The 25,959-nt window shown below is 41.2% G+C and overlaps 1 protein-coding gene across 4 annotated transcripts; it reads right to left on the bottom strand.

Annotated features, from left to right (window-relative positions):
- Positions 1-1,614: 1,614 nt before the first annotated feature.
- On the bottom strand, positions 1,615-24,251 carry LOC127536208 (protein NLRC3-like). Of its 4 annotated transcripts, XM_051955947.1 has the most exons (11): positions 24,116-24,251; positions 19,949-20,080; positions 14,852-14,956; positions 10,904-11,008; positions 10,006-10,214; positions 8,056-9,886; positions 5,852-6,028; positions 5,064-5,240; positions 3,431-3,604; positions 2,631-2,804; positions 1,615-2,019 (listed from the first exon to the last, which is right to left on the bottom strand). In XM_051955947.1, exons 2-11 carry the CDS (start codon positions 20,059-20,061, stop codon positions 1,647-1,649), a joined length of 3,438 nt encoding a protein of 1,145 aa, XP_051811907.1. In that variant the 5' UTR covers positions 20,062-20,080; positions 24,116-24,251; the 3' UTR covers positions 1,615-1,646. The 4 variants fall into 4 exon arrangements, with proteins under 4 accessions (XP_051811907.1, XP_051811906.1, XP_051811905.1 ...); XM_051955944.1 differs by lacking the exons at positions 2,631-2,804; positions 3,431-3,604; positions 5,064-5,240 and having other exon boundaries at positions 1,618-2,019; XM_051955946.1 differs by lacking the exons at positions 2,631-2,804; positions 3,431-3,604; positions 5,064-5,240; positions 10,904-11,008 and having other exon boundaries at positions 1,616-2,019.
- Between the last annotated feature and the right edge of the window lie 1,708 nt (positions 24,252-25,959).

Here is a 25,959-nt window from a genome sequence, read left to right as displayed (position 1 = left end):
CTCATTATTACAAACATCCTATATGTCCTCAAATAAAAAAGGTTCATATCACCTAAGCTACATTCAGTTTGTGCATATTTAGCTAAACAGATGTTCTGAGTAGAATAATGGGACAAATCCGTATGGCTTGATCTTTGATTTTTTTTCCTTTCAAAATAAAAGCCAGCAAACTAAATAGCTGTTTCGTTTTTTCCTTTTGCCGTTGTAAAACATAGAAAATTTTTAAAGATTAAGAAATCAAACAAAATCAACAACTTCTGTTTTTGTTACTTTTTTTAATTCAATACCTAAGCCCGTTTGTTTTTATTTTGTGGCGAAACCATGGGGATTGTGGGACATGCACGCGCATCGCCACTTAAGCCAATGGGGCGAGTCAACACACCGCGGCTCAGGGATCGCGGCAGCGGCAGCGGCTGCTCTCTTTGTTAATCAGCAGAGACACATCCTCTCTCCTCTGTCACACAAAGTCTGAGCAAACTTTAGTATCTGCGTCTTTGGGCTAAACACGAGCTCCAACGCTACTGACCAGTGATCAGCTGCTCGATTCTTCACCGCACCGCTCACAGATTGGAGCTCCGTGCGCTCTGCAGAGACCAGGCAGCCACAGGGCTGGGACACGTGGAATGGGTATACAGTCCAAGCAGAAATAAAATAAATAATATGCAATATATATCAATGTGTTTCCAGTAATTCCCTTAAAATATAATTACAAAAAACACCAACAAATTTTGCAAATTTGGATTTTGTTTGTAGGATACTGTTATTTCATACCAGTGGCTCAGCAGCACTGACGATACCGAACCAAGAGGGGGCAGCATGTCGTGGCCCAGCAGTCGATGCGCACTCGCAGTTAGAAAACCGTAATTAGATCAAAGTTCTATCAGAAAGCCGCATGCCTGGACAGAAGGTGTATATTTTTTAATGTAGGATTTGGAGTTTGATTGATTAAAGCGGAGCAACTGAATGCACAATGACGCACATGCTTGGAGCCTTCGGGACGGAGATGGATGAAATTTTTTCAATGGTACATTTCCATGCGCCGGAAATCCGGCGCGGCGCCGGAAAACTTTAAGCCCTGCAAATAGTGAAATAACAGTTCAATTATTCACCATTTTATAATCCTTAATAGAATTATTTTACCCTCAAATAGCAGAACATTTCTGTAAAATATTGATGTATTTTTACTGATTTAAACAATAAAAATGTGTCATTTTAGAGGAAACATTGTAAAAGAACACACTATTAGTAAAAGTACATTATTGTAGAAGTGAAAGGATTTACAGTTTGATCCTCTTTTTATGGTTTGTGTGTTAATTGACATTTTTTCTCCTGATTTGACTCCAGATTGTGTGTAATTGAACAAAATGATGGAACATGTTGAGAGAATGACTGAATGTAAAGATGCTGCTGTGAAATAAGAGGCGCTGGTTTGCAGGCTTCAGTCTCACTGATCTCAGAGCTGTGACAAACATCACACTGATCAGCTGATCACTGTTGGAATGAGACAACAAACAGTGAGATCAGATCTGATGGACACTCTGATGAAGGAGGACCACTGTCTCTGCACATCTGGAAGGCTCTCAGCTGGAATCAGCTTTATTTCCGCAACACATCAACACAACAACAACAGTCGGCTTCACATCCACTCAAACACACCATGACAACAAGCTTGTGGCTCCTCTGATTGGCTGACTGCTGTCTCTGTGTTTCTGTCTCCATTCTGCTCTCACAGCTTCACTGAGAAGCTGCAGGTTTACAGGAGACACTGGACCTTTGCTTTGATACTGACTGTGTTTAGTAGAAAACTGCTGGAAGCAGCAGAGACTGATGGAACCTTCTACTGACCTCAGAGTCTTCAGGCTGCAGTCTGGACTCTCCACAAGATCTAACAGACGTTTCACTGATGGATGCTGCAGGTTGTTGAAGAACAGGTCCAGATGTTCCAGATGGGAGGGGTTGGACTTCAGAGCTGAGACCAGAGAATCACAGCTGATCTCTGACAATACGCAGTCCTCCAATCTGAATAAAGAATCAAAGATGTGTATAAAATCATTGATGATCCATCAGATGTGTTCAGGTTCTGAATGTGCAGATCAACATTACTTTGTCCTCATCAATCAGCTTTCCTCTAAAAGCAGCACAGTGACTTTGTCCTTCTCTTATTGTGGATCATCATCATGTCAGCCTTCTACACACATCATCCACATGTCAGCACAACATTCATCCACCTATTCATGTCCACACATCAGTAACATGCTGCATCATCAACAGGATTAGGATCAATCAAATAAAACTCAACACAAACCAAAGAAATATTTAGACTTCACTCACTAAACTTTGTCTCTTCAAACTGATCTGAGTTCAGAGGATCTTCTGGATCCAGATGTGACTCTTCAGCTCAAACTACAAACATTCATTTACTTTAACAACTAACACTCAACATTTTAGACACTTTCTGCTACAAACACTCCACTTTGGTCACAACAAACTGGATTGAGGACAAAAACAGAAAATGTGAACCAGAGCAGATTTACAGCTTCATGGATGGAAGTTCTGTTGAACAGAAATGAGCTTCAGTTGTCATTAAACACATCAGATCTCCAACAGTAACAGACAGTCAGTGAACTGACCTCAGAGTCTTCAGGATGCAGTCTGGACTCTCCACAAAACCACTCAGATGTTTCACTCCTGAATCCTTCAGGTTGTTCCTGCTCAGGTCCAGATGTTCCAGATGGGAGGGGTTGGACTTCAGAGCTGAGACCAGAGAATCACAGCTGATCTCTGACAAACTGCAGAACTCTAATCTGAATAAAGAATAAAAGATGTGAGTTGAAGAGACAAAGTTCCTGCTTGAAATCATTCAGAGTTTCATCATGAGTTCAGAGCTGCAGAAATCTGGATTTCTATGCATCAAGTCAACCTTAAATCTCCTTCAAATCTTATTTTCATATGTGCAGCTTCATCAATGAGATCTGTTCATTTATTCTACCAGAGGAGAAGCTGCTGGACCACAGAGGACAAATACATTTGCTTCCAGGACAGAAAGGTGAAAAGCATCTCAAGGTTGAGCAACAGATAAAGCCACTGTCTTTACTTCAGTCATCTCAAAGCTCTAAATGCTGGAAAGGATGAAGGAGAGAGTTTGTGCCACTGGTGAGCTTCCACTTAAAGTGTTGCAGTGATGTGACACACAACAGGTGCTGACAGGTGAGGAGATTCTTCTACTCACTGACTTCTATCAGCTCAGCACAGAGAACTTTAAGGACACTTTAGCTTTGACTCTGGACTCAGTCTAGACTTTATGACTCCCTGCTACATTTAAAAAGAAAAACTCTGTGGATGATTCACAGCAGTCATTAAAACTGATGAGAAAAAAGAAACATTCAGCCAAAGATGAGAACTTTGAATCACTGAAAACATGATGTCTGACCTCAGAGTCTTCAGGATGCAGTCTGGACTCTCCACAAAACCACTCAGATGTTTCACTCCTGAATCCATCAGGTTGTTCCAGCTCAGGTCCAGATGTTCCAGATGGGAGGGGTTGGACTTCAGAGCTGAGACCAGAGAATCACAGCTGATCTCTGACAAACTGCAGCCCAACAATCTGAATAAGAATAAAAGATGTGAGTTGAGGAGACAAAGTTCCTGCTTGAAATCATTCAGAGTTTCATCATGAGTTCAGAGCTGAAGAAGCTTCAGAAGGTCCAAGTTTACAAAATGGAAACTCCAAGCAGCTGAAGCCAACAGGATGCAGCTTCAAACAGTCCAACAGAAGCAGTGAAGAAGAGCTCTCATTAATATTAATGACAACATGCTGCTGCTTCAATAAAGACGGAGTGACTTCAGCTCTGAAACTCTGCAGCTCCACCAGTGGCTCCATCCACACAAACTCATGCTGAGCAACAAACACTCGCACATTTATTTCACTTTCTGCTCACAGTCACACAAACACAAGAAGGAAACGTGGACAAAATGAGGCTCCAGACTCTAAAAGATCTTCATGTTCTGGAACCATGGAGACCTTTCCATCAGGACTCTACATTCACATCATTTCATTCTTCATCCATCTGTCATTGATGTTGGAAAGTGTCCATCACAGTTTTCAGAGGACCAGGTGACGTCTTCAAACTCTTTTATCAAACACAAACATCTTCACTTTCTAATGACTCCAACCAGAGAAAAGAAGAAAATCAGCAGAAAATCTCCCCGTTGCTCCTGATAAATGACTTCAACTCTTCATCAAAAGTCACAACTTTTGCTGCTGGATTTTCTGCTCATTCAACAACTGATGGATCAGCTTCACCTTTCATCAGCAGATAAATCAAACGGCTGCATCTTGGATTTCAACATTTCACTTTCTGAACATCACATGGCTTCATCCAAGTGTTCAACCAGCAGATGCTGAATATTAGTTTCTGTCTCTCAGGATGAAAAACTGCTTCAATTACAGCTCAAACTATCAGTCCACTATTTGATGAGTCCATGGACAAAACATCAGAAACATTTCCATCATGGTTGGAGTCATTGATCCAGTAAAACACCAAACTGGTTCCAGTCTGTCCACTGTCAACACTTTCTGCTTTCTGTCACATTAAACTGAATATTTGTGCTTTTGGACTGTTGCTGGAACAAAACCAGACATCTGAAGACGTCACCTTCAACTCTGACAAAGTGGATCAACAGTTTTCACTGTTTTTACCTTTTAGACTTTATTTAATCACTGACAGGAAAATAAACCAGAAAATAATCCTGAGTTGCTGCCTGGTTTCAGTCTGAAGTGTAGAAAAACATGAGGTCAGATCTGAGCTGAAGATCACGTGTGTCAGAGTTTCACAGTCAATTATTCACTGGAGGATTTTTCTGCTTTTATGCAACTTTGAAATGTACAGCTCAACATTTCTCTGCCACAGTCAAAGGACTAAAGCAGAGAAGAAGAAAACAGACGTTCCCATGAAGATCCTCAGTGTGGATCAGTAGAACATCAGCCTGATGGCTGCAGTTTAGAGTCACCACAACTTTACATCACATTCATCTCAGCACACAAATAAAACATGATGTCTGACCTCAGAGTCTTCAGGATGCAGTCTGGACTCTCCACAAAACCACTTAGATGTTTCACTCCTGAATCCTTCAGGTTGATGTTCATGCTCAGGTCCAGATGTTCCAGATGTGAGGGGTTGGACTTCAGAGCTGAGACCAGAGAATCACAGCTGATCTCTGACAATACGCAGTCCTCCAATCTGAATAAAGAATCAAAGTTGTGTATAAAATCATTGATGATCCATCAGATGTGTTCAGGTTCTGAATGTGCAGATCAACATTACTTTGTCCTCATCAATCAGCTTTTCTCTAAAAGCAGCACAGTGACTTTGTCCTTCTCTTATTGTGGATCATCATCATGTCAGCCTTCTACACACATCATCCACATGTCAGCACAACATTCATCCACCTATTCATGTCCACACATCAGTAACATCTGCTGACCTCAGTCCACTCTCTCATCAAAGGATCAACATCAAATCTCTTCATTCTTTCATTTATTCCATCACCTTCTTCTTCTTCTTCTGTGGAAATCAGCTTGCTAGCTTTGTCTCCTTCACATCTTCCAGTGTGTCTTCAACAACAGTCACATGTCATCTGTACATTACAGAGGGATTCTGATTCCTGCTGTCCACACTGACTGTCCACTGCTCTCTTCCTAACACAACTCCACTGGAAGGAATCACTTCATCAGCTCAGCTCACACTAACATCAAGCTTCAGCTTCTGACTCACACTAATCAACTTCCACACTGTTGACAACAGACAGATTTAAATTGAATATATTGATAAACCATCAACAGTGAACTGACCTGAGAGTCTCCAGTTTGCAGTTTGGACTCTGCAGTCCGTCACAAAGATGCTTCACTCCTCCTGAATCCTCCAGGTTGTTTCCAGTCAAGTCCAGTTCTATCAGATGGGAGGGGTTGGACTTCAGAGCTGAGGCCACGACTTCATAGTGACTCTCTGAGAGATAGCAGCCAGAAAGTCTGTAATGAGACATAAATGATCAAACATGTTGTTATGAAAGAGGACACTTTATATTTCCTTCATACATTTGACAGCAGAACATCTGGACCACTAACGGTTCTCCTGGAGACCACAGGATGTCTCCTACCTCCACTAGAATCTGATAACGGTCATAAAGTGTAAACTGTGAGGAAAACCGACCCTCTGCAGACGAGGATTTGCATTACAAGCAGTTTGTAGAACATGGGGGTCTTAGAGAAATGCTACTGATCTTAAGAATAGAACCGGTCTTTGAAAACAGAAGAAGTGGGTTCAAACTCAGAGAAATTCAGAATGATTTAAACTAAAACAAAGGATTCAAACTGGGTTCTTTTATTAAGGCTTAAAGAAACAAATAACTTATCTTAAAACTGGGGCTTTGTTTTTCTATATTTGACTTAAAGTTTGACTTCTTAAGTTCTCTTTAATACTACAACAGCGTGAATATTTTCTTGATAACTGAGCTTTGACTCTCAGTGTTTTTACTTCGGTAAACTTTAGCAGCACCAACCTGCCAAACTTCCTCCTTGTCTCTGTGTTCCTGAACCAACTCATCCATCAGATCATCACAGCTTCACATCCTGCCTCTCTCTCACTACTACAAAGACTACACAGGTATCACTTTCCTTCTGCTGAACAGGTGAATTTACAAATTACAATTGGTTTTCCAGTTACAGACTGATTCTAAACTCATCATCTTTTCTAAAAACTGCTTCCAGTGACGATCACAGTTCATCAGTTTATCTGCATTTATTCATTTATTTATTCACTGTCTGTTGTTGATATTATTTGTTCAAAGCATTATTTTATAAATGTTTGTACATAATTATCATCAGTTCTACCGTGTATTTCTGTGTTTTGGGAACTGGAGGTCAATGAAATCAGAACTTATGACTTTCAGATAACAGATTCTTTTTCATCAAAGTCCCTTAAAGACTTCGTCTAAATCGATCATTTTCTCAGACAATCTGAGAATGATTCCCCAAAATTAACGAGTGCAATTTTAATCACAAAGTGTAGTTTCTACCAATAGTTGTGTTGCAGCCTACACTTTTGTCTACATTTTTTGGAGCAGCCGTATGAGGCTTATTTTCTGCCAAACTTTGCTAAAACATTTAGCAGCGTCAGTCTTTGTATGATCAGTAGTTTATGGAGCCTCATGTCCAAGTTAACAAGCTTTAGATAGAAACTGTTGGACAAACAGCTCAATCACTTCACTGATCTCAGGATTATTCTCTACATGAGAAACCAAATCACTGTTACAGCATCAATATCATCTCATTACTGTCAGATAAAGTTATGTTTAAATCTTTATAAGATTTATTTATTCCTCAGCAACATTTCAAAAACTACTTCTGAGTCTTTTAAAGGCACAAAAACTGAATATTACATGTAACACTGACAACAAAGAACAATATAGTTTAATCAGATACAACCAAAAATAATATGAAATAAAAACTAAGAACTCAAACTAATTCAGATTCAGTTCACATCAGTGACAGCAAGAATTCCTTCAATCATTTCTGTCAGACTTCAGAAATGTTTGTTAATGACACAGATCTGATGTTAAACTCTGAAGAGGACAGAAATAATCTGATCAAATCTGATTAGAAAAGATTTCAGAAGCTCCTCATGTGATAATAATTTTACTGCTTCACTGAAAACTGTAAAATGCTTCCACATAAAGAACCTCTACAGTTCTTCATGAGTTTCAGCAGATCTGCATGTTTCCTCCATCAGCCAAAGGAAGAACCTCAGAAGAATAAATTATTAGAATTAAATAGAAAAACTGTTCATTTTTATCTGCTTTAAACACATGAATGTGAAAAATCCACATTTTCACAGCGTTTGAAGCAGCTGAAGAACATCTGAGACTAAACACAGCTGACATGATGTTTGAAATAAACAAGAGGAACATGAAGAAGAATGAGATGTTCTAGTGAGAACATGTGAAGAACTGAACTACTGATCTACTCTGACTGATCATGTTCATCACATCTGGACTCACCGAAACTTTCTGCAGTTCCTCACAGCTGGAATCAGTCTCAGTTTTCCCTCCACTGATGTTCTGTACTTGTTCAGGTCCACCTCATCCAGAACCTCCTCTGACATCTGCAGCATGTAGGCCAGAGCTGAGCAGTGGATCTCAGAGAGTTCCTTCTCTGATCTGTTCTTTGACTGCAGGAACTCTTGGATCTCCTGATGTACCGAGAGATCCTTCATCTCCATCAGACAGTGGAAGATGTTGATGCTTCTGTCTGGAGATATTTCATCACTGATATCCTCATGAGGATATTTGAGTATCGATCTTATTTCATCACTGTTGCTCTTCTTCAGGTTGTCGATGACTGTCTGGATCATTTCTGGATGGTTCTCTGTCTGACCCAGCAGACCTCCTAAGAGTCTCTGGTTGGACTCCAGACAGAGGCCATGAAGGAAGCGAACAAACAGATCCAGGTGACCATTTCTACTTCTGAGGGATTTCTCCATGACTCTGTCCAGGAAATCATCCAGGGATGAGTTCTTGTAATCTTCTCCCAGGAACTTCTTCAGCACCTCAGTGTTCCCGTTGGTGTGACAGTGGAACATGTAGACTGCAGCCAGAAACTCCTGAACGCTCAGATGAACAAAGCAGTAGACTGGTTTCTGGAACATCTCACACTCTCTTCTGAAGATCTGGGTACAAACTCCTGACAACACCGAGGCCTCTGTCACATCCAGACCACACTGCTCCAGGTCTTCTTGGTAGAACATGATGTTTCCTTTCTCCAGATGTTCAAAGGCCAGCCTCCCCAGCTTCAGAAGAACTTTCCTGTCAGCCTCCGTCAGCTCCTGTGGACTCATCTCAGGTCCCTCATGGTACTTCTTCTTCTTCCTCTGTGTCTGAACCAGCAGGAAGTGTGAGAACATCTCAGTCATGCTCTGGGGCAGCTGTCCTCTCTGCTCTGTGCTCAACATGTGCTCCAGAACTGCAGCAGTGATCCAGCAGAACACTGGGAGTCGACACATGATGTGGAGGTTCCTGGATGTCTTCATGTGGGAGATGATTGTTCTGGAGCGCTCTTCATCACTGATCCTCCTCCTGAAGTACTCCTCCTTCTGGACGTCGGTGAAGCCTCGTACTTCTGTAAACCTGTCCACACGTTTAGGAGGGATCTGATTGGCTGCCGCAGGGCGGGAAGTGATCCAGACCAGAGCCGAGGGAAGCAGATTCCCCTCCATGAGGTTGACCAGCAGAACGTCCAGCGATGACTTCTGGCTGACGTCAGACACAACCTTCCTGTTGGTGAAATCCAGTGAAAGTCTGCTTTCATCCAGACCGTCAAAGATGAACAAAAGTTTACAGACAGCCAGCTGCTCTGCCGTCACCTTCTGTAATGTTGGATGGAAAACATGGAGCAGCGTGAGAAGACTGTGCTGCTCATCTCTGATCAAGTTCAGCTCCCTGAACGGAAGCACCACCACCACACTGACGTCTTGGTTTTCTCCACCCTCTGCCCAGTCCAGAGTGAACTTCAGCACTGAGAAGGTTTTTCCCACGCCGGCCACGCCGTTGGTCAGGACCACTCTGATGGCTCTCTGCTGCTCAGGTAAGGCTTTAAAGATGTCCTGGCACCTGATGGGAGTGTCATGGAGGCTCTTCTTGGAAGCTGTCTCCAGCTGCCCCACCTCATGTTGGACATCAGCCTCTCCACTGTGTCCCTCTGTGATGTAGAGCTCAGTGTAGATCCTGTTGAGGAGGGTTCCACCTCCTGCTTCATCACTTCCTTCAGTCACATGTTCACATCTCCTCCTCAGACTCATCTTATGTTCCTGCAGAACCTCCTGCAGACCAACACCTGCTCACAGACCACACAAACAATCAGACTCAACAAACACAAACATCTTTCATGTCTGGACAACACAACAACAAGCTCAGTTTCCACACATCAGTCCACCAGCAGATGTTCAGTCTTACTTTGTCCACAGCTGCTGCTTCTGGATCTTTTTCCACACTGGGGACAGGAGGAGTGTCCTGATGGAGCAGACTGGTCCCAGTATGAGCTGATGCACTGTCTGCAGAACCAGTGTCCACAGCTGCTAGAGACTGGATCCTTCAGGACGTCCTGACACCGAGCACAGCAGGACGGCTGCTCCTCCACACAAACTCCCCTCCTCTTCATCACTCTGTCAACACATTTATTCATCACATCTCACATCATCTGGAGAAAAACATCCACATCTGACTCCACAGAGCAGAAGAGAACAGTCAAAGTGAGGCTACTGTTCTGAGTTCAGCCGCTAATAAAAAGCTGCTTCCTTTTATTATTAACTCCAGTCCATCAGCTGTCTGATTAAACTCTCACTCATCTGCCTGCAGTTTGCTGTTCATACAAACTCAACACTTTGTGCAGCAGCTTCACAGTAACAGCCTTCCATCACAGACAGCTGCTTCTCTTCTTCACTGCTTTACTCACTTTGGCAGCTCAGCTCGGCTCACTTCACTTTAACTCAGAGAACAAATCATGGAGAAACTGTGACAGAGCAGCAGCCTCAGACTCACAGCGTTCAGCTTTCATTTAAACATCTGGATCATCACAACCAGGAACCAATCAAGACCAACCACAACATCAGCTACACATCTCAACAATGTTCTTTCACTCTGAAAATCTTTACGCTGACTGACTAACACTGAGCTGAAGATGTTGAATGTTTTCAAGTGTTTTACTACAGAAACACCATCAGAACTTCTGCTTCTAAAATCCAGATCAGTTCTGCATTCTGACCACTGTGTGACTGTTTCAGCAGAACATCTTCCTCCATCCTAAAACCTTCATCTTCCATCAGGTCAGTTTAGAGCAGAAACACTTTCTTACTTTGTGTCTGAGGGTTCAGGTTCTTTACTGAAGTCTGGAGGAATATCATTGGACCGGTCACTCTTCATGGACAGACGGCTGGAGGCTGGAAACTCTGCTCTCCATCTGCAGAAACACATGTTTGTTCTCTCATCAATCACTGATCAATTCTATCATCATATACACTAGGGCTTCAACTAACGATTATTTTAATAATCGATTAATTGGTCGATTATTTTTTCCATTAATCGATGAATCGGATAAAAAAAACATTTTTAATTTCCGCCTCTTTATTCAGAAATAGATTTGGAATGACAGAGCAAATAAGATCATTGTCGTGAAGCCTTCGTCTTCAACCATCTACAGAGGCCTCATGTCAGTGACGGTCATGTTGAGGATGCTCTCAGTCAGACAGCTGCTTGCTGTGGTGTGATGTCTTTCTCATCATGAAGCCTGTCAATGCAGTTCATCCTGTTTCACTCCAACACAGACCAGTGTCTTCACTCAGACTTTGTCAGAAAATTTAAACTTGAGGCGTAATCTTCAAATTATTACCACCATTGTGTGCAAGTTACGTTTATTTATAATACATATCCAAATCCTGCTTAAGCTGATTAAAGTGAAATAAAAAGCATCTCTCTCACACGTGTGTTCTATCACTGTTATTAATCAGCTAACAAGCTAACGCTAGCATCAGGCAAGCTACCAGAGTTTCCTCGCTTTAAAACGGAACAAACGTAGGATAATGTAGTGACTTAAGGTGCGTGTCCACTAGATGACACGCCACATGTGGTATGCTGGTCCAGTTGGTGTGTTTACCTGCAGCTCATTTGCATAAAGTAGACTCGACTTCTGCTTTATGCAAATTTGATACGCCGTGCGGAGATTCCACGCATCGTGAAACTGTCCTCAAACATCTAAACTAAGCTTCGGTGAACTAAAACGAGGACAGATTCACCTGCTGCACAGCTTATTTCTCGCATCACATGCTTTCAGAAACACTTTTCACTGAAGCGTTTTTAAAACAACAGAGAAAGTTTGCGGCCGAGTCGCTGTGTTTATCGACTCATCTGCTGGACTGTCAAGCTCAAAGCGCAGTCACGTGACCACGTATGGGTTTGCTCATGCAGTCTGCGCGAATGGGCACAATTTATTACTGGACCGTGGACCAGTAAACAGCAATTTTTTACTGGACCGAAACAGTTTTTACTGGACCGAATATTTTATGCATAAATGTACCAAAAGTTGATGTATAATTCAATTTTAATAATTGTTATACAAATTTACTACTTTATTGATTATGTCCCAGATACAACACGACGCCATGGGCGAAGAGAAATTACCGTTTTTATATAGAATAAACCATACAAAATTAACTATTGGATAAAGAAAAGCACTCATTTGAGATCAAAACATAAATCATGTACTAACCATGCTAGAAGTATAAATCACAGAGCAATGTGGCTGGGTCGAGCAGAGCGACCTTGTAGAAGCGAAATGAGGTGTGGTTTATTTATTTTCTGTTCATATCATGTGTTTTTATCGCGTGATATCGCTGTTCACACCAGAGCCTCTCTGAGGAGCAGCCCTCCCCATCCGGACGGCGCGCCGCTGCGCTGCGCTTGCTGTGTGCTTTGACTTTCGGAGCAAGACGGCGGCGCTTCGTTCCATTGCGTGGCGGGATCACATTATGTGGAACTTCGGGGTTACAGGAAAAAAATTACACTGGACATGAGACCAGTAATGTAGTAAGTTTTACCGGACTTTTGGTACACAAATCAGATTTGACCGATGGTTCGACGTCATTGGCGCACACTGCTCATGACCGTCCACCGTCCGTACGATTTTCAGATGCATGCGTTGCCGTGCGAGAAAAATCGCATGTCGTGGACACGCAGCATGTTTTTTCTTTTGTGAAGCGTGAAATGCTCCCACACCTCTGAGGACTTCGGTCAAACTGTTTTCTCCGTGTCAGTCATGTTTCATTTGTTTAAGGCTGCAACTAACGATTATTTTAATAATCGATTAATCGGCCGATCATTTTTTCCATTAATCGGATAAAAAAAACATTTTTAATTTCCGCCTCTTTATTCGGAAATAGAAGATTTGGAATGACAGAGCAAATAAGATCATTGTAGTGAAGCCTTTGTCTTCAACCATCTACAGAGGCCTCATGTCAGTGAAGGTCATGCTGAGGATGCTCTCAGTCAGACAGCTGCTTGCTGTGGTGGACATGATGTCTTTCTCATCATGAAGCCTGTCAATGCAGTTCATCCTGCTTCACTCCAACACAGACCAGTGTCTTCACTCAGACTTTGTCAGAAAATTAAAACTTGAGGCTTAAGTTTTAAATTATTACCACTATCGTGTGCAAGTTACGTTTATTTGTAATGCATATCCAAACCATGCTTAAGCTGATTAAAGTGAAATACAAAGTTTCTCTCTCACACGTGTGTTCTATCACTGTTATTAATCAGCTAACAAGCTAACGCTAGCATCAGACAAACAATCAGAGAGACTGATATTACATTTCCTCACTTTAAAACAGAACAAATGTAGGATAATGCAGTGAGTTAAGGTGCGTGTCCACTAGATGAGACACATCGCATGTGGCATGCTGGTCCGGTTACGGTGCGTTTCCAGCTGCGATCCAGTGTGTTTACCTGCAGCTCATTTGCATAAAATAGACTCTTCTACTGTCAAACATCTAAACTAGCCGTCTGTGAACTAAAACCAGGACAGGTTCAGCTGCTGCTCAGATTATTTCTTGCCTCAAATGCTTTAGAAATACTTTTCCCTGAAGTGTTTTTGAAAGTTTGCGGCCGAGCCGCTGTGTTTATCAGATGCATCTATCAGACCGTCAAGCTGAAAGCACGGTCACGTGACCACGTAGTGGCCCGCTCGTGACCGTCCGGCATCAGTGCGATTTTCAGATGCGTGCATTCGCATGTCGTGGACAGGCAGAATGTCTTTGTTTTGTGAAGCGTGAAATGCTACCACACTTTTGAGGACTTCAGTCAAACTGTTTTCTCCGTGTCAGTCATGTTTCATTTTTCGAATTTACTTTCTTTTGAAAACACAGCCTCTGCTCTGCCTCCACCTCCCTCTGTTCAACTCGCTCTGCAAGTGAAGTAGACTGCTCCACGACATGGCAAGTGACGCATGAATCGCGCGACACAACGAATCGATAATGCAATTCGTTGCTAACGCTTTTAATAAATTGATTATTATCAATTTTATTGATTCATTGTTGCAGCCCTACATTTGTTGAATTTACTTTTCCTTTGAAAAGTCTGTAGGTGAAGCAGACAGCTCTGTATTTATATAGTGCTTTACTATACCTGAAAGACACCCAAACATTATACATCACATTCATCCATTTACACACTGATGAAAGAAGCTGCCATGCAAGGCGCTAACCACGACCCATCAGGAGCAATGAGGGGTTCTTGCTCAGGGACACCTCAACATGAGCTCTCCCGGCCAGGATCGAACCAGCAACCCTCCGGTTGCAAGACGGCCACTCTACCCACTGAGCTACGCTACCCCTACTTTTCTACATTCCTTCCAATCTTCTCTGTCTGCATACAAGTAGTGTTGGAATACAAAGTGGCTCCAAACCCTCCATAGCATTATTAGAACAGTATCGTACTGCAGAAAGTAGTGCATTGCTATAAAATAGAGAGGAAAGGCAATAAACATAGAAGAGAGACAGACCATCAGAACACTTAAAAGATGGAGGTCTTTCCTACAGATGATGAGATGGTTTATGTTTCAGTCGTTCTCTCTGAATAGATTACAGCTTTTCTACTGAAGATGCTGAGAGGAAAACAGGATGAAGGATTTCTATTTGTGTCACAAAAACCTTTTCAAAGTTCATTTTAATCTACCCACTACAATCAACAACATCTAACTGACAGATGGAGTTATAAAGGAGATGCATGAATAAGTCAGAGACAGCTTTCTTACTTTGTGTCTGAGGGTTCAGGTTCTTTACTGAAGTCTGGAGGAATATCATTGGACCGGTCACTCTTCATGGACAGACGGCTGGAGGCTGGAAACTCTGCTCTCCATCTGCAGAAACACATTTGTTCTCTCATCAATCACTGATCAATTCTATCATCATATACACTAGGGCTTCAACTAACGATTATTTTAATAATCGATTAATTGGTCGATTATTTTTTCCATTAATCGATGAATCGGATAAAAAAAACATTTTTAATTTCCGCCTCTTTATTCAGAAATAGAAGATTTGGAATGACAGAGCAAATAAGATCATTGTCGTGAAGCCTTCGTCTTCAACCATCTACAGAGGCCTCATGTCAGTGACGGTCATGTTGAGGATGCTCTCAGTCAGACAGCTGCTTGCTGTGGTGTGATGTCTTTCTCATCATGAAGCCTGTCAATGCAGTTCATCCTGTTTCACTCCAACACAGACCAGTGTCTTCACTCAGACTTTGTCAGAAAATTTAAACTTGAGGCTTAAGTTTTAAATTATTACCACCATTGTGTGCAAGTTATGTTTATTTATAATACATATCCAAACCATGCTTAAGCTGATTAAAGTGAAATAAAAAGCATCTCTCTCACACGTGTGTTCTATCACTGTTATTAATCAGCTAACAAGCTAACGCTCGCATCAGGCAAGCTACCAGAGTTTCCTCGCTTTAAAACGGAACAAACGTAGGATAATGTAGTGACTTAAGGTGCGTGTCCACTAGATGACACGCCACATGTGGTATGCTGGTCCAGTTGGTGTGTTTACCTGCAGCTCATTTGCATAAAGTAGACTCGACTTCTGCTTTATGCAAATTTGATACGCCGTGCGGAGATTCCACGCATCGTGAAACTGTCCTCAAACATCTAAACTAAGCTTCGGTGAACTAAAACGAGGACAGATTCACCTGCTGCACAGCTTATTTCTCGCATCACATGCTTTCAGAAACACTTTTCGCTGAAGTGTTTTCAAAACAGGGTGGACCTGGGATCTTCTGCATGGAGTTTGCATGTTCTCCCTGTGCATGCGTGGGTTTTCTCCGGGTACTCCGGCTTCCTCCCACAGTCCAAAAACATGCTGAGGTTAATTGGTTACTCTAAATTGTCCGTAGGTGTGAATGTGAGTGTGATTGTGTGTCTGTATATGTAGCCCTGTGACAGACTGGTGACCTGTCCAGGTGTCCTCTGCCTTCACCCGAGTCAGCTGGGATAGACTCCAGCAGCCCCCATGACCCTAGTGAGGATAAAGCGGTGTATAGAGAATGGATGGATGTTTTCAAAACAACAGAGAAAGTTTGCGGCCAAGCGGCTGTGTTTATCAACTCATCTGTTGGACTGTCAAGCTCAAAGCGCAGTCACGTGACCACGTAGGGGTTTGATTGTGACCATCCGCCCTCCGTACGATTTACAGATGCGTGCGTTGCCGTGCGAGAAAATCGCTTGTAGTGGACACGCATACATTCCTTCCAATCTTCTCTGTCTGCATACAAGTAGTGTTGGAACACAACGTGGCTCCAAACCCTCCATAGCATTATTAGAACAGTATTGTACTGCAGAAAGTAGTGCATTGCTATAAAAATAGAGAGGAAAGGCAATTAACAATAGAAGAGAGACAGACCATCAGAACACTTAAAGATGGAGGTCTTTCCTACAGATGATGAGATGGTTCATGTTTGCAGTCGTCCTCTGAATAGATTACAGTTTTCCTACTGAAGATGCTGAGAGGAAAACAGGATGAAGGATTTCTATTTGTGTCACAAAAACCTTTTCAAAGTTCATTTTAATCTACCCACTACAATCAACAACATCTAACTGACAGATGGAGTTATAAAGGAGACACATGAATAAGTCAGAGACAGCTTTCTTACTTGTGTCTGAGGGTTCAGGTTCTTTACTGAAGTCTGGAGGAAGACCATTGGACCGGTCACTCTTCATGGACAGACGGCTGGAGGCTGGAAACTCTGCTCTCCATCTGCAGAAACACATGTTAGTTCTCTCATCAATCACTGATCAATTCTATCATCATATACACTAGGGCTTCAACTCACGATTATTTTAATAATCGATAAATTGGTATATTATTTTTTTCCATTAATCGATGAATCGGATAAGCGGGAAAGTTTGCGGGCGAGCGGCTGTGTTTATCGACTCATCTGTCGGACTGTCAAGCTCAAAGTGCAGTCACGTGACCACGTAGGGGTTTGATTGTGACCATCCACTGTCCGTACGATTTTCAGATACATGCGTTGCCGTGCGAGAAAAATCGCTTGTAGTGGACACGCAGCATGCTTTTTCTTTTGTGAAGCGTGAAATGCTCCCACCCTTCTGAGGACTTCCATGTCGGTCATGTTTCATTTGTTGAATTTACTTTTCCCTTGAAAATACCTTCTCTGCTCTGCCTCCACCTCACTCTGTAGGTGAAGCAGACGGCTCTGCCACATGGTAAATGGTCTGTATTTATATAGCGCTTTACTATACCTGAAAGATACCCAAACATTATACATCACATTCATCCATTTACACACTGATGAAAGAAGCTGCCATGCAAGGCGCTAACCACGACCCATCAGGAGCAATTAGGGGTTCTTGCTCAGGGACACCTCAACATGAGCTCTCCGGGCCAGGATCGAACCAGCAACCCTCCGGTTGCAAGACGGCCACTCTACCCACTGAGCTACGCCACCCCAACTTTTCTATACTGACAGTCAATAGAAACTTTGAGGTAGAAATGTAGGCAGAATTCTGCTTGTAGGGGGGTTGTAATTATTCATTGTGGATTTACTGATGATCTAGTGCCCTGGTAGTTGAGATAATGATGAGTTGTCATTTTGTCATGATTCATTGCACATGGGTTGGTCACTTTGCAAAAGTGAACCAAATACACACCAAGCAATACTCAGTGAGTATCTGCACAATGTGAGAATGGGTTTTGAAGGCCTATATAAAGGCCCAAAAAAGGCCACCATTGTTAGTCCAGTGAACAGCATCATGCCGCGTCTATCACATGAACAACGTCTCCGGGCACTGGGTATGGTGGAGGCCGCTTTGAGCTACAGTGATGTATCCAGGCGTATGGGCTGTTCCCAACCCACAATCAGAAGCCTGGTCCAAAGCATGCGCCGACGGATTGCTGCCTGCATCCAAGCAGATGGAGGCCATACTCGGTATTGACTGTTGTGACTTTGTGTTTGGCAGGTGCCGTTTCTTTTGGAAAATTCTTTAGTTTGAAATCATTCTTGAAACTTTAGATTTTTGTTTCTGTATGCCAATATGCTAAACAAATGATTCATATGAAGAAAATCCAGTTTCGGGCTTCAAAATAAAAATTATGTTGGAAAAATATGGTCTCAAAGTTTTTAATGACTGTCAGTGTACATTCCTTCCAATCTTCTCTGTCTCCATTAAAGTAGTGTTGGAACACAACGTGGCTCCAAACCCTCCAGAGCATTATTAGAACAGTATTGTACTGCAGAAAGTAGTGCATTGCTATAAAAACGGAGAGGAAAGACAATTAACCCTTTAAACTGCAGTCAATTCCAGCCATTTTCAGTACCCAAAAAAAAAAAAAAAAAAAAAAAAAAATTCGCTAATATTCTATTTTTAAATTAAAAAAATGACGAAAAATACGGGGAATATTGGACGCACATCGCGAGGTGCATTTCCTTGAAAACGACCGATTCATGGATTTTATACGACTTCAGGACATGTTTTGGACAAAATAGTTTACTGGCTTGTGTCATCTGGATGTAAAAGGTTGGATTATGGCCGTTTTTTGTGGAATTTTTTTTCTGTGTGTAATAATAAACCCGGAAATGTGAGTCGCGCTGTGTGCTTTGAAGCCGTGTATAGAGAACGGATGGATGAATATTCGTTTTTGTCGGACAAATGTGTTTTTCTCACCCGCTGTGGTAATCGCATCTGAAAGTGGTTTATATCGGCGGATTCATGAGAATCTAAGCTTTCCATCGGCGTATAGTGTTTGTATAAGCGCGTTTGCGGCCGTCGGACATTCTTGAAATTCCTATGCAAATTAGTAGGTGTACCGCCGGCGGTACACTGAAGTTTAAGGGGTTAACAATGCTCTATAACTGCTCTGAACATGCTCCAATCTGGCTGAACTTTTACATGTGTGATCAGAGGCCAGCCCTCATCACATCCACAGGTTGACATCCACATTCGGTCGCAGCGCCACCTTGTGGATGGACAGGAAAAGCTGTATAAGTAGTCTGAACATGCTCCAATCTGCCTGAAACTTTACATCTGTGATCAGACTCCGGTCCAGATGCCATTCATAGACCGACATACACTCTGTCACAGCGCCACCTGGTGGACATGCGTGGATTCACCGACCAGCAAGGATGCGAGGACCCGTCCATCGCTGCTTGCAGCTTTAATTCACTGATGTTCTTCACCAAAGCAGAGCTAAACTGTTTTACAACCGTGCAATATTGTGGTGAAATACAAAAAAGAAAAAAAAATCATCAATTGATACACTTTAAAAAAAACAAACAAAAAAAAAACCACGAAACATATTAGAACGGCTGAAATGAGCGGACAACAGACCAGACAAATCACCATGATGGAAACTGTTGCATCCAGATCCGTTAGAGCACTGAAAGAATGAAGGTAAATTAGATTAATTATTCCACCAAAGAGTGGAGAGAAATGTCCATGTCATCTGGAGGGTCGACCACCGCCTGAGCGGGACGCTACCACAGGCAACGCGCTCCGTGGTCGGACAACTGGGGCAGACGGGGCGTCTTGGTCTCGCTGCTAAGAGCCACAGCGGAGTTATGTGACGATCAGCGTGTGTGAATCATTTCCTTGTTACCCACATCATTCAAAACGGACTCGGGGATTTGAATGAAGTTTTCAGGGTCGGTCAGAAATGACACAAGGACCAAATGATTAGACTTCGGCAGTGATACGGCTTAAAGTTTGGATCCACGTAGAGGTTGTGGGAGAGCAATCTGCGGACAGATGAGCGCTAATCTGCGATACCGCAGGCCGCGGTCGCTCTCACTCTGTAAAGGAGAAACATGAATAAGTTAGAGACAGCTTTCTTACTTGGTGTCTGAGGGTTGAGGTTCTCTAAAGTCTGGAGGAATATCATTGGACCGGTCACTCTTCATGGACAGACGGCTGGAGGCTGGAAACTCCTCCTCCTCAGAATCACTCATCTTGTGGACTTCAGTCAGTCTGAGAGGAAAACCAGCAACACTGACTGAGAGCTCAGGAAATAATAAAAGTCAAAGTAACACACAAGTTCAGATTTGTCCTCATTCGGGTTCTTTGTGTCCACAGAAGTGAAATCTGGAAAAAAAATAAAGTCCTCAGAGAGAAAACAGAACAGTTGTGATTCCTCTTTGCTCGTTATATTTCACCTCTGATAATAAATCCAAATGTTGCTCAAACAGCGTCTGCAGTTGATCTCTGACACGTCAAACTCTTCATTTCTGTTGGAAAACTGTCATACAAAGTGTTGGAAATACTTTCAGATCTCAGTTTATCAAGGAGAACCCCAACAGTCTTCTTCTGGACCTGGTTCTCTGCAGCACCAACGGACCTGTACAATACCCAGGAACTGAACTATACTTTTACTGATGTCTTTTTTATTGTTCTGTTTTTGTCTGTTTTTATTGTTTGCATTTTTGTGTACAACATTTTTGACTGAAAGTAGTTTATAAATAAAGTTCTTATTATTATTACTATAATATAATATAAAATAATATAATATACATGTACAATGCCCCTGTACAATACTATATACGTACAATAACGCGTCAACAACAAGAACTTTTAGTCCACCATCGGAAGTTACTAAAATGGTGGCCGGTGTTCAAGATTAACTGGTGATCCGATTAACTGGTGATTCCAGCGTTTCTGAGACAGATGTTTCGTAGGCGTGGCTTTTCAGGACCCCTTACCGACTAACCAGGAAATAAACAATGGAACAACTTCGCTTCTAAAAATGAGATTTCTGCTGTTTTATTCATTTTGGTCCTGACAAAATATCTGGAAATAAGTCGCGTTCTCATCGTAGGAGTCATGCGCTGTCAGGCAACAAGAAAGAAAACTACGTAACCGCGGTTGGAACTAGTGCAGCTGTGATCACGGTTTACTGTCAAAACCCGTTAAAGCAGCAGACAGGAGACCAGGACACGGTGCGCACGTCTTTTAATAAGTTCAAACCGTGTGGTAAAATATCCTTTAGTGGTAGTTCAGCATCACATGTTGGCTGTTTTATATCCTTTAGTGGTAGTTTAGAGTCTCATTCTGGTTGTTTTATATTCTTTAGTGGTAGTTTAGCCAAAATGAGACGCTAAACTACCACTAAAGGACACAAAATAAGCAAAATAAGATAAAAAATTAACTCATAAAGACATACAAATGGCCAAAGTATTACACAAATGATGCATAATGACCAAAATGTCACACAAAGAGCACAAAATTATGAAAAAAGGTTGAAAATTAAAAGTACAATTTTGAGACTCACCAAGACAGAGAAGTAAAATAAGTGCTTACACCTGCAGAGCATTAGTTAGTATTTAAACCTGAGATTGGCATTCTATCTAGATACAAATGTACACTAACAATGAACTTACATGTGCATTTTAAAAGTCATTATGAAGATATCAACGTACCCACTTCTTAATGTCACTCTCCATGCCAGGCCAGTAACAGCAGCTGATTATAGCGCTGTGTGTTTTCTCCCAGCCACAGTGACCCCCACAATGGCTTTCATGAAATTCATAAAAGATGTCATTTGCCTCTTTGGCAGAGCAAACAACTTTTGCCAGGTGATCAGGCTGAGTTTTTTTCCGCCTACATATGTAGTACAGTTCACCATCTAGTGTGTGAATGTGAAGCACATTTAACATGAAATTACATAGTTTAGAAAGTGTAGTTGACAAACTACAAATCCCTATTATACACCTTACCCTTTACCATGAAGGTTTCAGCTCTTCTTCTGATCACGTATTTGTTTTGCAGTGATGACTTCAGGGTCACGGTTGTTCATTTTCAGGTCAAGGACCTCTTGTGCCATTTTGGGGTCCATTTTTTAAGAGAGATTTTCCTGTGTTGCCCTTTCTTACCACTGGCTACACTAACACCTAACTAACGTAAACTAACCTAAATCCTACGCTTACCTATCTACTAACTTATCTACCTTCACACTTACCTATAAAACTACCTTCACACTTACCTATAGATGCCACAAACGCTTAACAGATACACAGACACAGACAGACAAATTACAGAACAGACATACAAAACAGTTACAATCACAAAAAGACAATAACACCAGACTCTCAACACACCTTACCTCAGACACACTCACTTTCAAACAGCCACTCACTCTGTCACAATCAAACTGCAATCACTCTATCAACCACTCTACAACTACTATAACTCGCTTGATGAAATGCCTGCCTTGTCTAAACTTTCTCCTCACTAAACCCACAAGGTTGTAATGGGTTAACCAACCTTATACAAAGAGAGAGATGTACTCCCCAAATCTCTCCACCTGTGTAGCCAAATTTGGCCACACAGGTGTGCCTGTACCCAGTTTGAGGTGTGCCCACCTGTGTGCCCACTTTGAGCAAATTGGTTAACTGTGTGCAAGTGCTACTTGAGCACCTGTCTAATTAAATCATTTGAATTTTTTTTGATAGTGTCAAATTTTGTTGTGATCAGTATTTACCTCTGTAGGGTTCCATACATGTAGCTACATAAGAATATGTACCTGTGAGAGATACATTTTGCTTTTATGTGTGATACAATTGTTAATTTTGTTTGTATTTTTTTAATGTCTGGACTTCTGCTTTGTATATTTCTACAGTTGTACAGTTTCATTTAGCAGATGCTTTTATCCAAAGTGACATCTGAGAATACATACAACACAAGCAAGGATCTAGTCAGGAGAAAACAACCTGGATAAATGCCATTAAAAAAGTTAAAATGTTTAAATAGGACCTTGGTGTCTGCAGAAGGAGCAGAAGGATTGTTACTTCTTTTTTTCAGCAAGTGAAGTACAAAGGTATTCGGTGAAGAAGTGGTTTTTAGTCTTTTTTTAGGACAGGGAGAGATTCTGCAGATGAAACTTACTGTCAAACAATGCAGTGAGATAATCTTATTTGGTCTGTTTTTATTATTTCTCATTTTATTGTTTGCATGTCTTGAATTGCGAGATTGTGTTGCTTGTTTGAAACAGCAGCTTCTGAAGGCAGGAATGAGAAATCGTTGGTTAAAATGTGGGTCAGATGGTTTATATAATTTTGTTGTTTTACTTAAAAGGTGTATAAAAGTAAAACAACGCAGATCCACCAGCTTAATTGCAGTAATCTTTGAAAACAGTAACAGTATTCCTCGTGTTGTTTCTGTCTGGCCGTCGGACTGAAGCCTCAGACTGTCACCAGTTAATCTGGTGTAGATCGTCACACTCTGCCGCAGTGAAGCGATATTTCCACTCCGTTAGGTGGAAGTCCTCATGAAACCGCGTATGTTATTGGTAGACTGAACAGCCGTGAGTCAAAAAAGAACAATAACGATTTTTGGAGCCAATGTTAAAGCTGACAACAAGAGCATTTCGGAACAGTTTATTGACATCTGTGTGTTTTGAACAGGCATCAACACAGTCACCCATAGGTGAAGAAAATAGAAATCGAAGCTTAAAAATTATCTTTCCCTTAAACATTCAAGCCAACTGCAAACATGTAGCTAAATGGATGTATGCATTCAAAAAAAATCATTCCACGCAAAGTTTTACACAGAGACATCATTCTATGTATTGCCGGTGTAACATCTGTCTCGCTAACTGAAAATCACCAGTTGATCGGATCACCAGTTAATCTTGAACACCGGGTGGGTCTCGGTCTTTAGGCCTCTGGTAGAAACACAGTGGGAAGATAAACACCAACACTGCTGACCTACCAGTACATGTTAGATATAGAAGCTGTTTACACTCATATTTAAACTAAACCCTCTGAACGGCTTCCTGCTGTCTGGATCCAGTCACACCGGGTCTCTGCCGGTTATCAGGCCGAGCTCAGGCCTCACTGAACGGCTTGGAGCAGCTCCTCACTCCGAATTTATTCGACGGTTTCAGACACGTTCATCGGTTAAACTACTTCAACTTCCAGCTCCAGAGAAAGTTTCAAGCGAGGCTCAAGTTTCTGCTGCTTTTCTGAACAAACATCCAACATTAAAGAGTTTAAAAGCTGCTGACATTACCTTCACACGGAGGACGGACCGGAGGACGTAAACTGCGCCACAACTTTGGAAATGCAACTGAAAGTTAGACAGAGAGGCGTTTAAGTTCCAGAGAAAAAATCAGACATCAGAGAATTCAGCTGGGGATGAACTGCGTTGACAAAAATAAGATCTGTAGATCAGCGGAGTCCAACTGATCTTAGTCCAGGTTCCACATCCAGTCCAGTCTGATCTGCAGTGGACCCGACCATTGAAACCAGTAAAACCACAGCATAATAACCTAGAAATATCCATAACTCCTAATGGTTCCGTTGTTTTAGTCCTAAAATGTTCACATTTAAGGAATTATCTTTTTTACTGAACATCATGAACAACCTGAAATTTATGAAGAAAAATAGATTCAGTTTCATCAACATTCAGCCTCAGTTTATCATTTCCACATTACAACTTCCAGATCAGAGTGTCTACAAAGGAACACAACATTTAGTCACCTGGAACTGAAGCAGAGAGGATTTACTGGAGGATCACAACCACAGAAGAAGACAAAGAAAGGAAAAATCAACAAAAACATGACAAAATATTACAAAAATGAGAAACAAAATGACAAAAGATGAGACAAACTAAATGAAACTAAACAAAAAAGAGTCAAACATTTGATAAAGTTGCAAAGAGGCAAAAGAAATGGACACACACAGGACAAAAAAGAAACAAAATTATGGAACCGAAAAACAAAACGCCGAAAACCAAGACAAACAAAACAACAACAGTCAGACAAAAATGACAAAAACAACTCTTAAGAGTATAAAACGACCTCAAATGGATGGAAATTATCATAAAGAAATATAAAACACTCCCAGATGGACAAATTAAGCCTTAAGAAATGTTAAAAAAAATTATAAGGATGATGCTGCATGACCTCAAAATGGCATAAAATAACCAAAACAAGACCCCAGCCAACCCCTAAGAGTAGAAAACAATCCCAAATGGATGGAAATTACCATGAGCAACTTTAATACAGTTGCTAAAATACATCATATAATGCTAGAATAAAAACTAACAACTATGGAAATACACTCAACAAAAATATAAACGCAACACTTTATTTTTACTCCCATTTTTTTATGAGATGAACTCAAAGATGTAAAACTTTTTCCACATACACAATATCACCATTTCTCTCACATATTGTTCACAAATCTGTCTAAATGTGTGATAGTGAGCACTTCTCCTTTGCTGAGATAATCCATCCCACCTCACAGGTGTTCCATATCAAGATGCTGATTAGACACCATGATTAGTGCACAGGTGTGCCTTACACGGCCCACAATAAAAGGAATAAATGAATGAATTAATGAATTAATTATTTTTTACAAAAGGAAAATTTTGTCTTTACTTTCCCTTTTCTCTTTTTCATTTTATTTTCCATTTTGTCATTGTCTTTTCTGTTTTGCATTTGCTTTTTATTTATTTATTTATTCTTGCATTTATTCCTCTTCATATTTTTAACAGATATTCCTTATTTTTAACAGATTTATTTATTTATTTCTCTTTATATGTCGACATTTCTTTCTTTCTTTCTTTCTTTCTTTCTTTCTTTCTTTAATTATATATTTATTTAATTCTCTTTATAATTATACATTTATTTCATTTTTTAACAGATTTATATTTTATTGTGGCACTCCCATGACTTCATAGCTATCATTGTTGATGTTGAAGTTTCAATGTTTAATATTTAGTTCCAGATTTACGTAATGTCAGTGAACGTACCTTGTTCAGTTAGCTCACCTCTGATTGGCTAAGTGTATGTGTGGCGCGAGAGAGAGCTGGGAAGTAATACAGGGTTTTCACTGACGTCACGACTTGGG

Source organism: Acanthochromis polyacanthus, chromosome 11 (genome assembly GCF_021347895.1).
Source record: "Acanthochromis polyacanthus isolate Apoly-LR-REF ecotype Palm Island chromosome 11, KAUST_Apoly_ChrSc, whole genome shotgun sequence".
Lineage (NCBI taxonomy): Eukaryota > Metazoa > Chordata > Actinopteri > Pomacentridae > Acanthochromis > Acanthochromis polyacanthus.
This window is presented reverse-complemented; position numbering and strand designations above follow the sequence as displayed.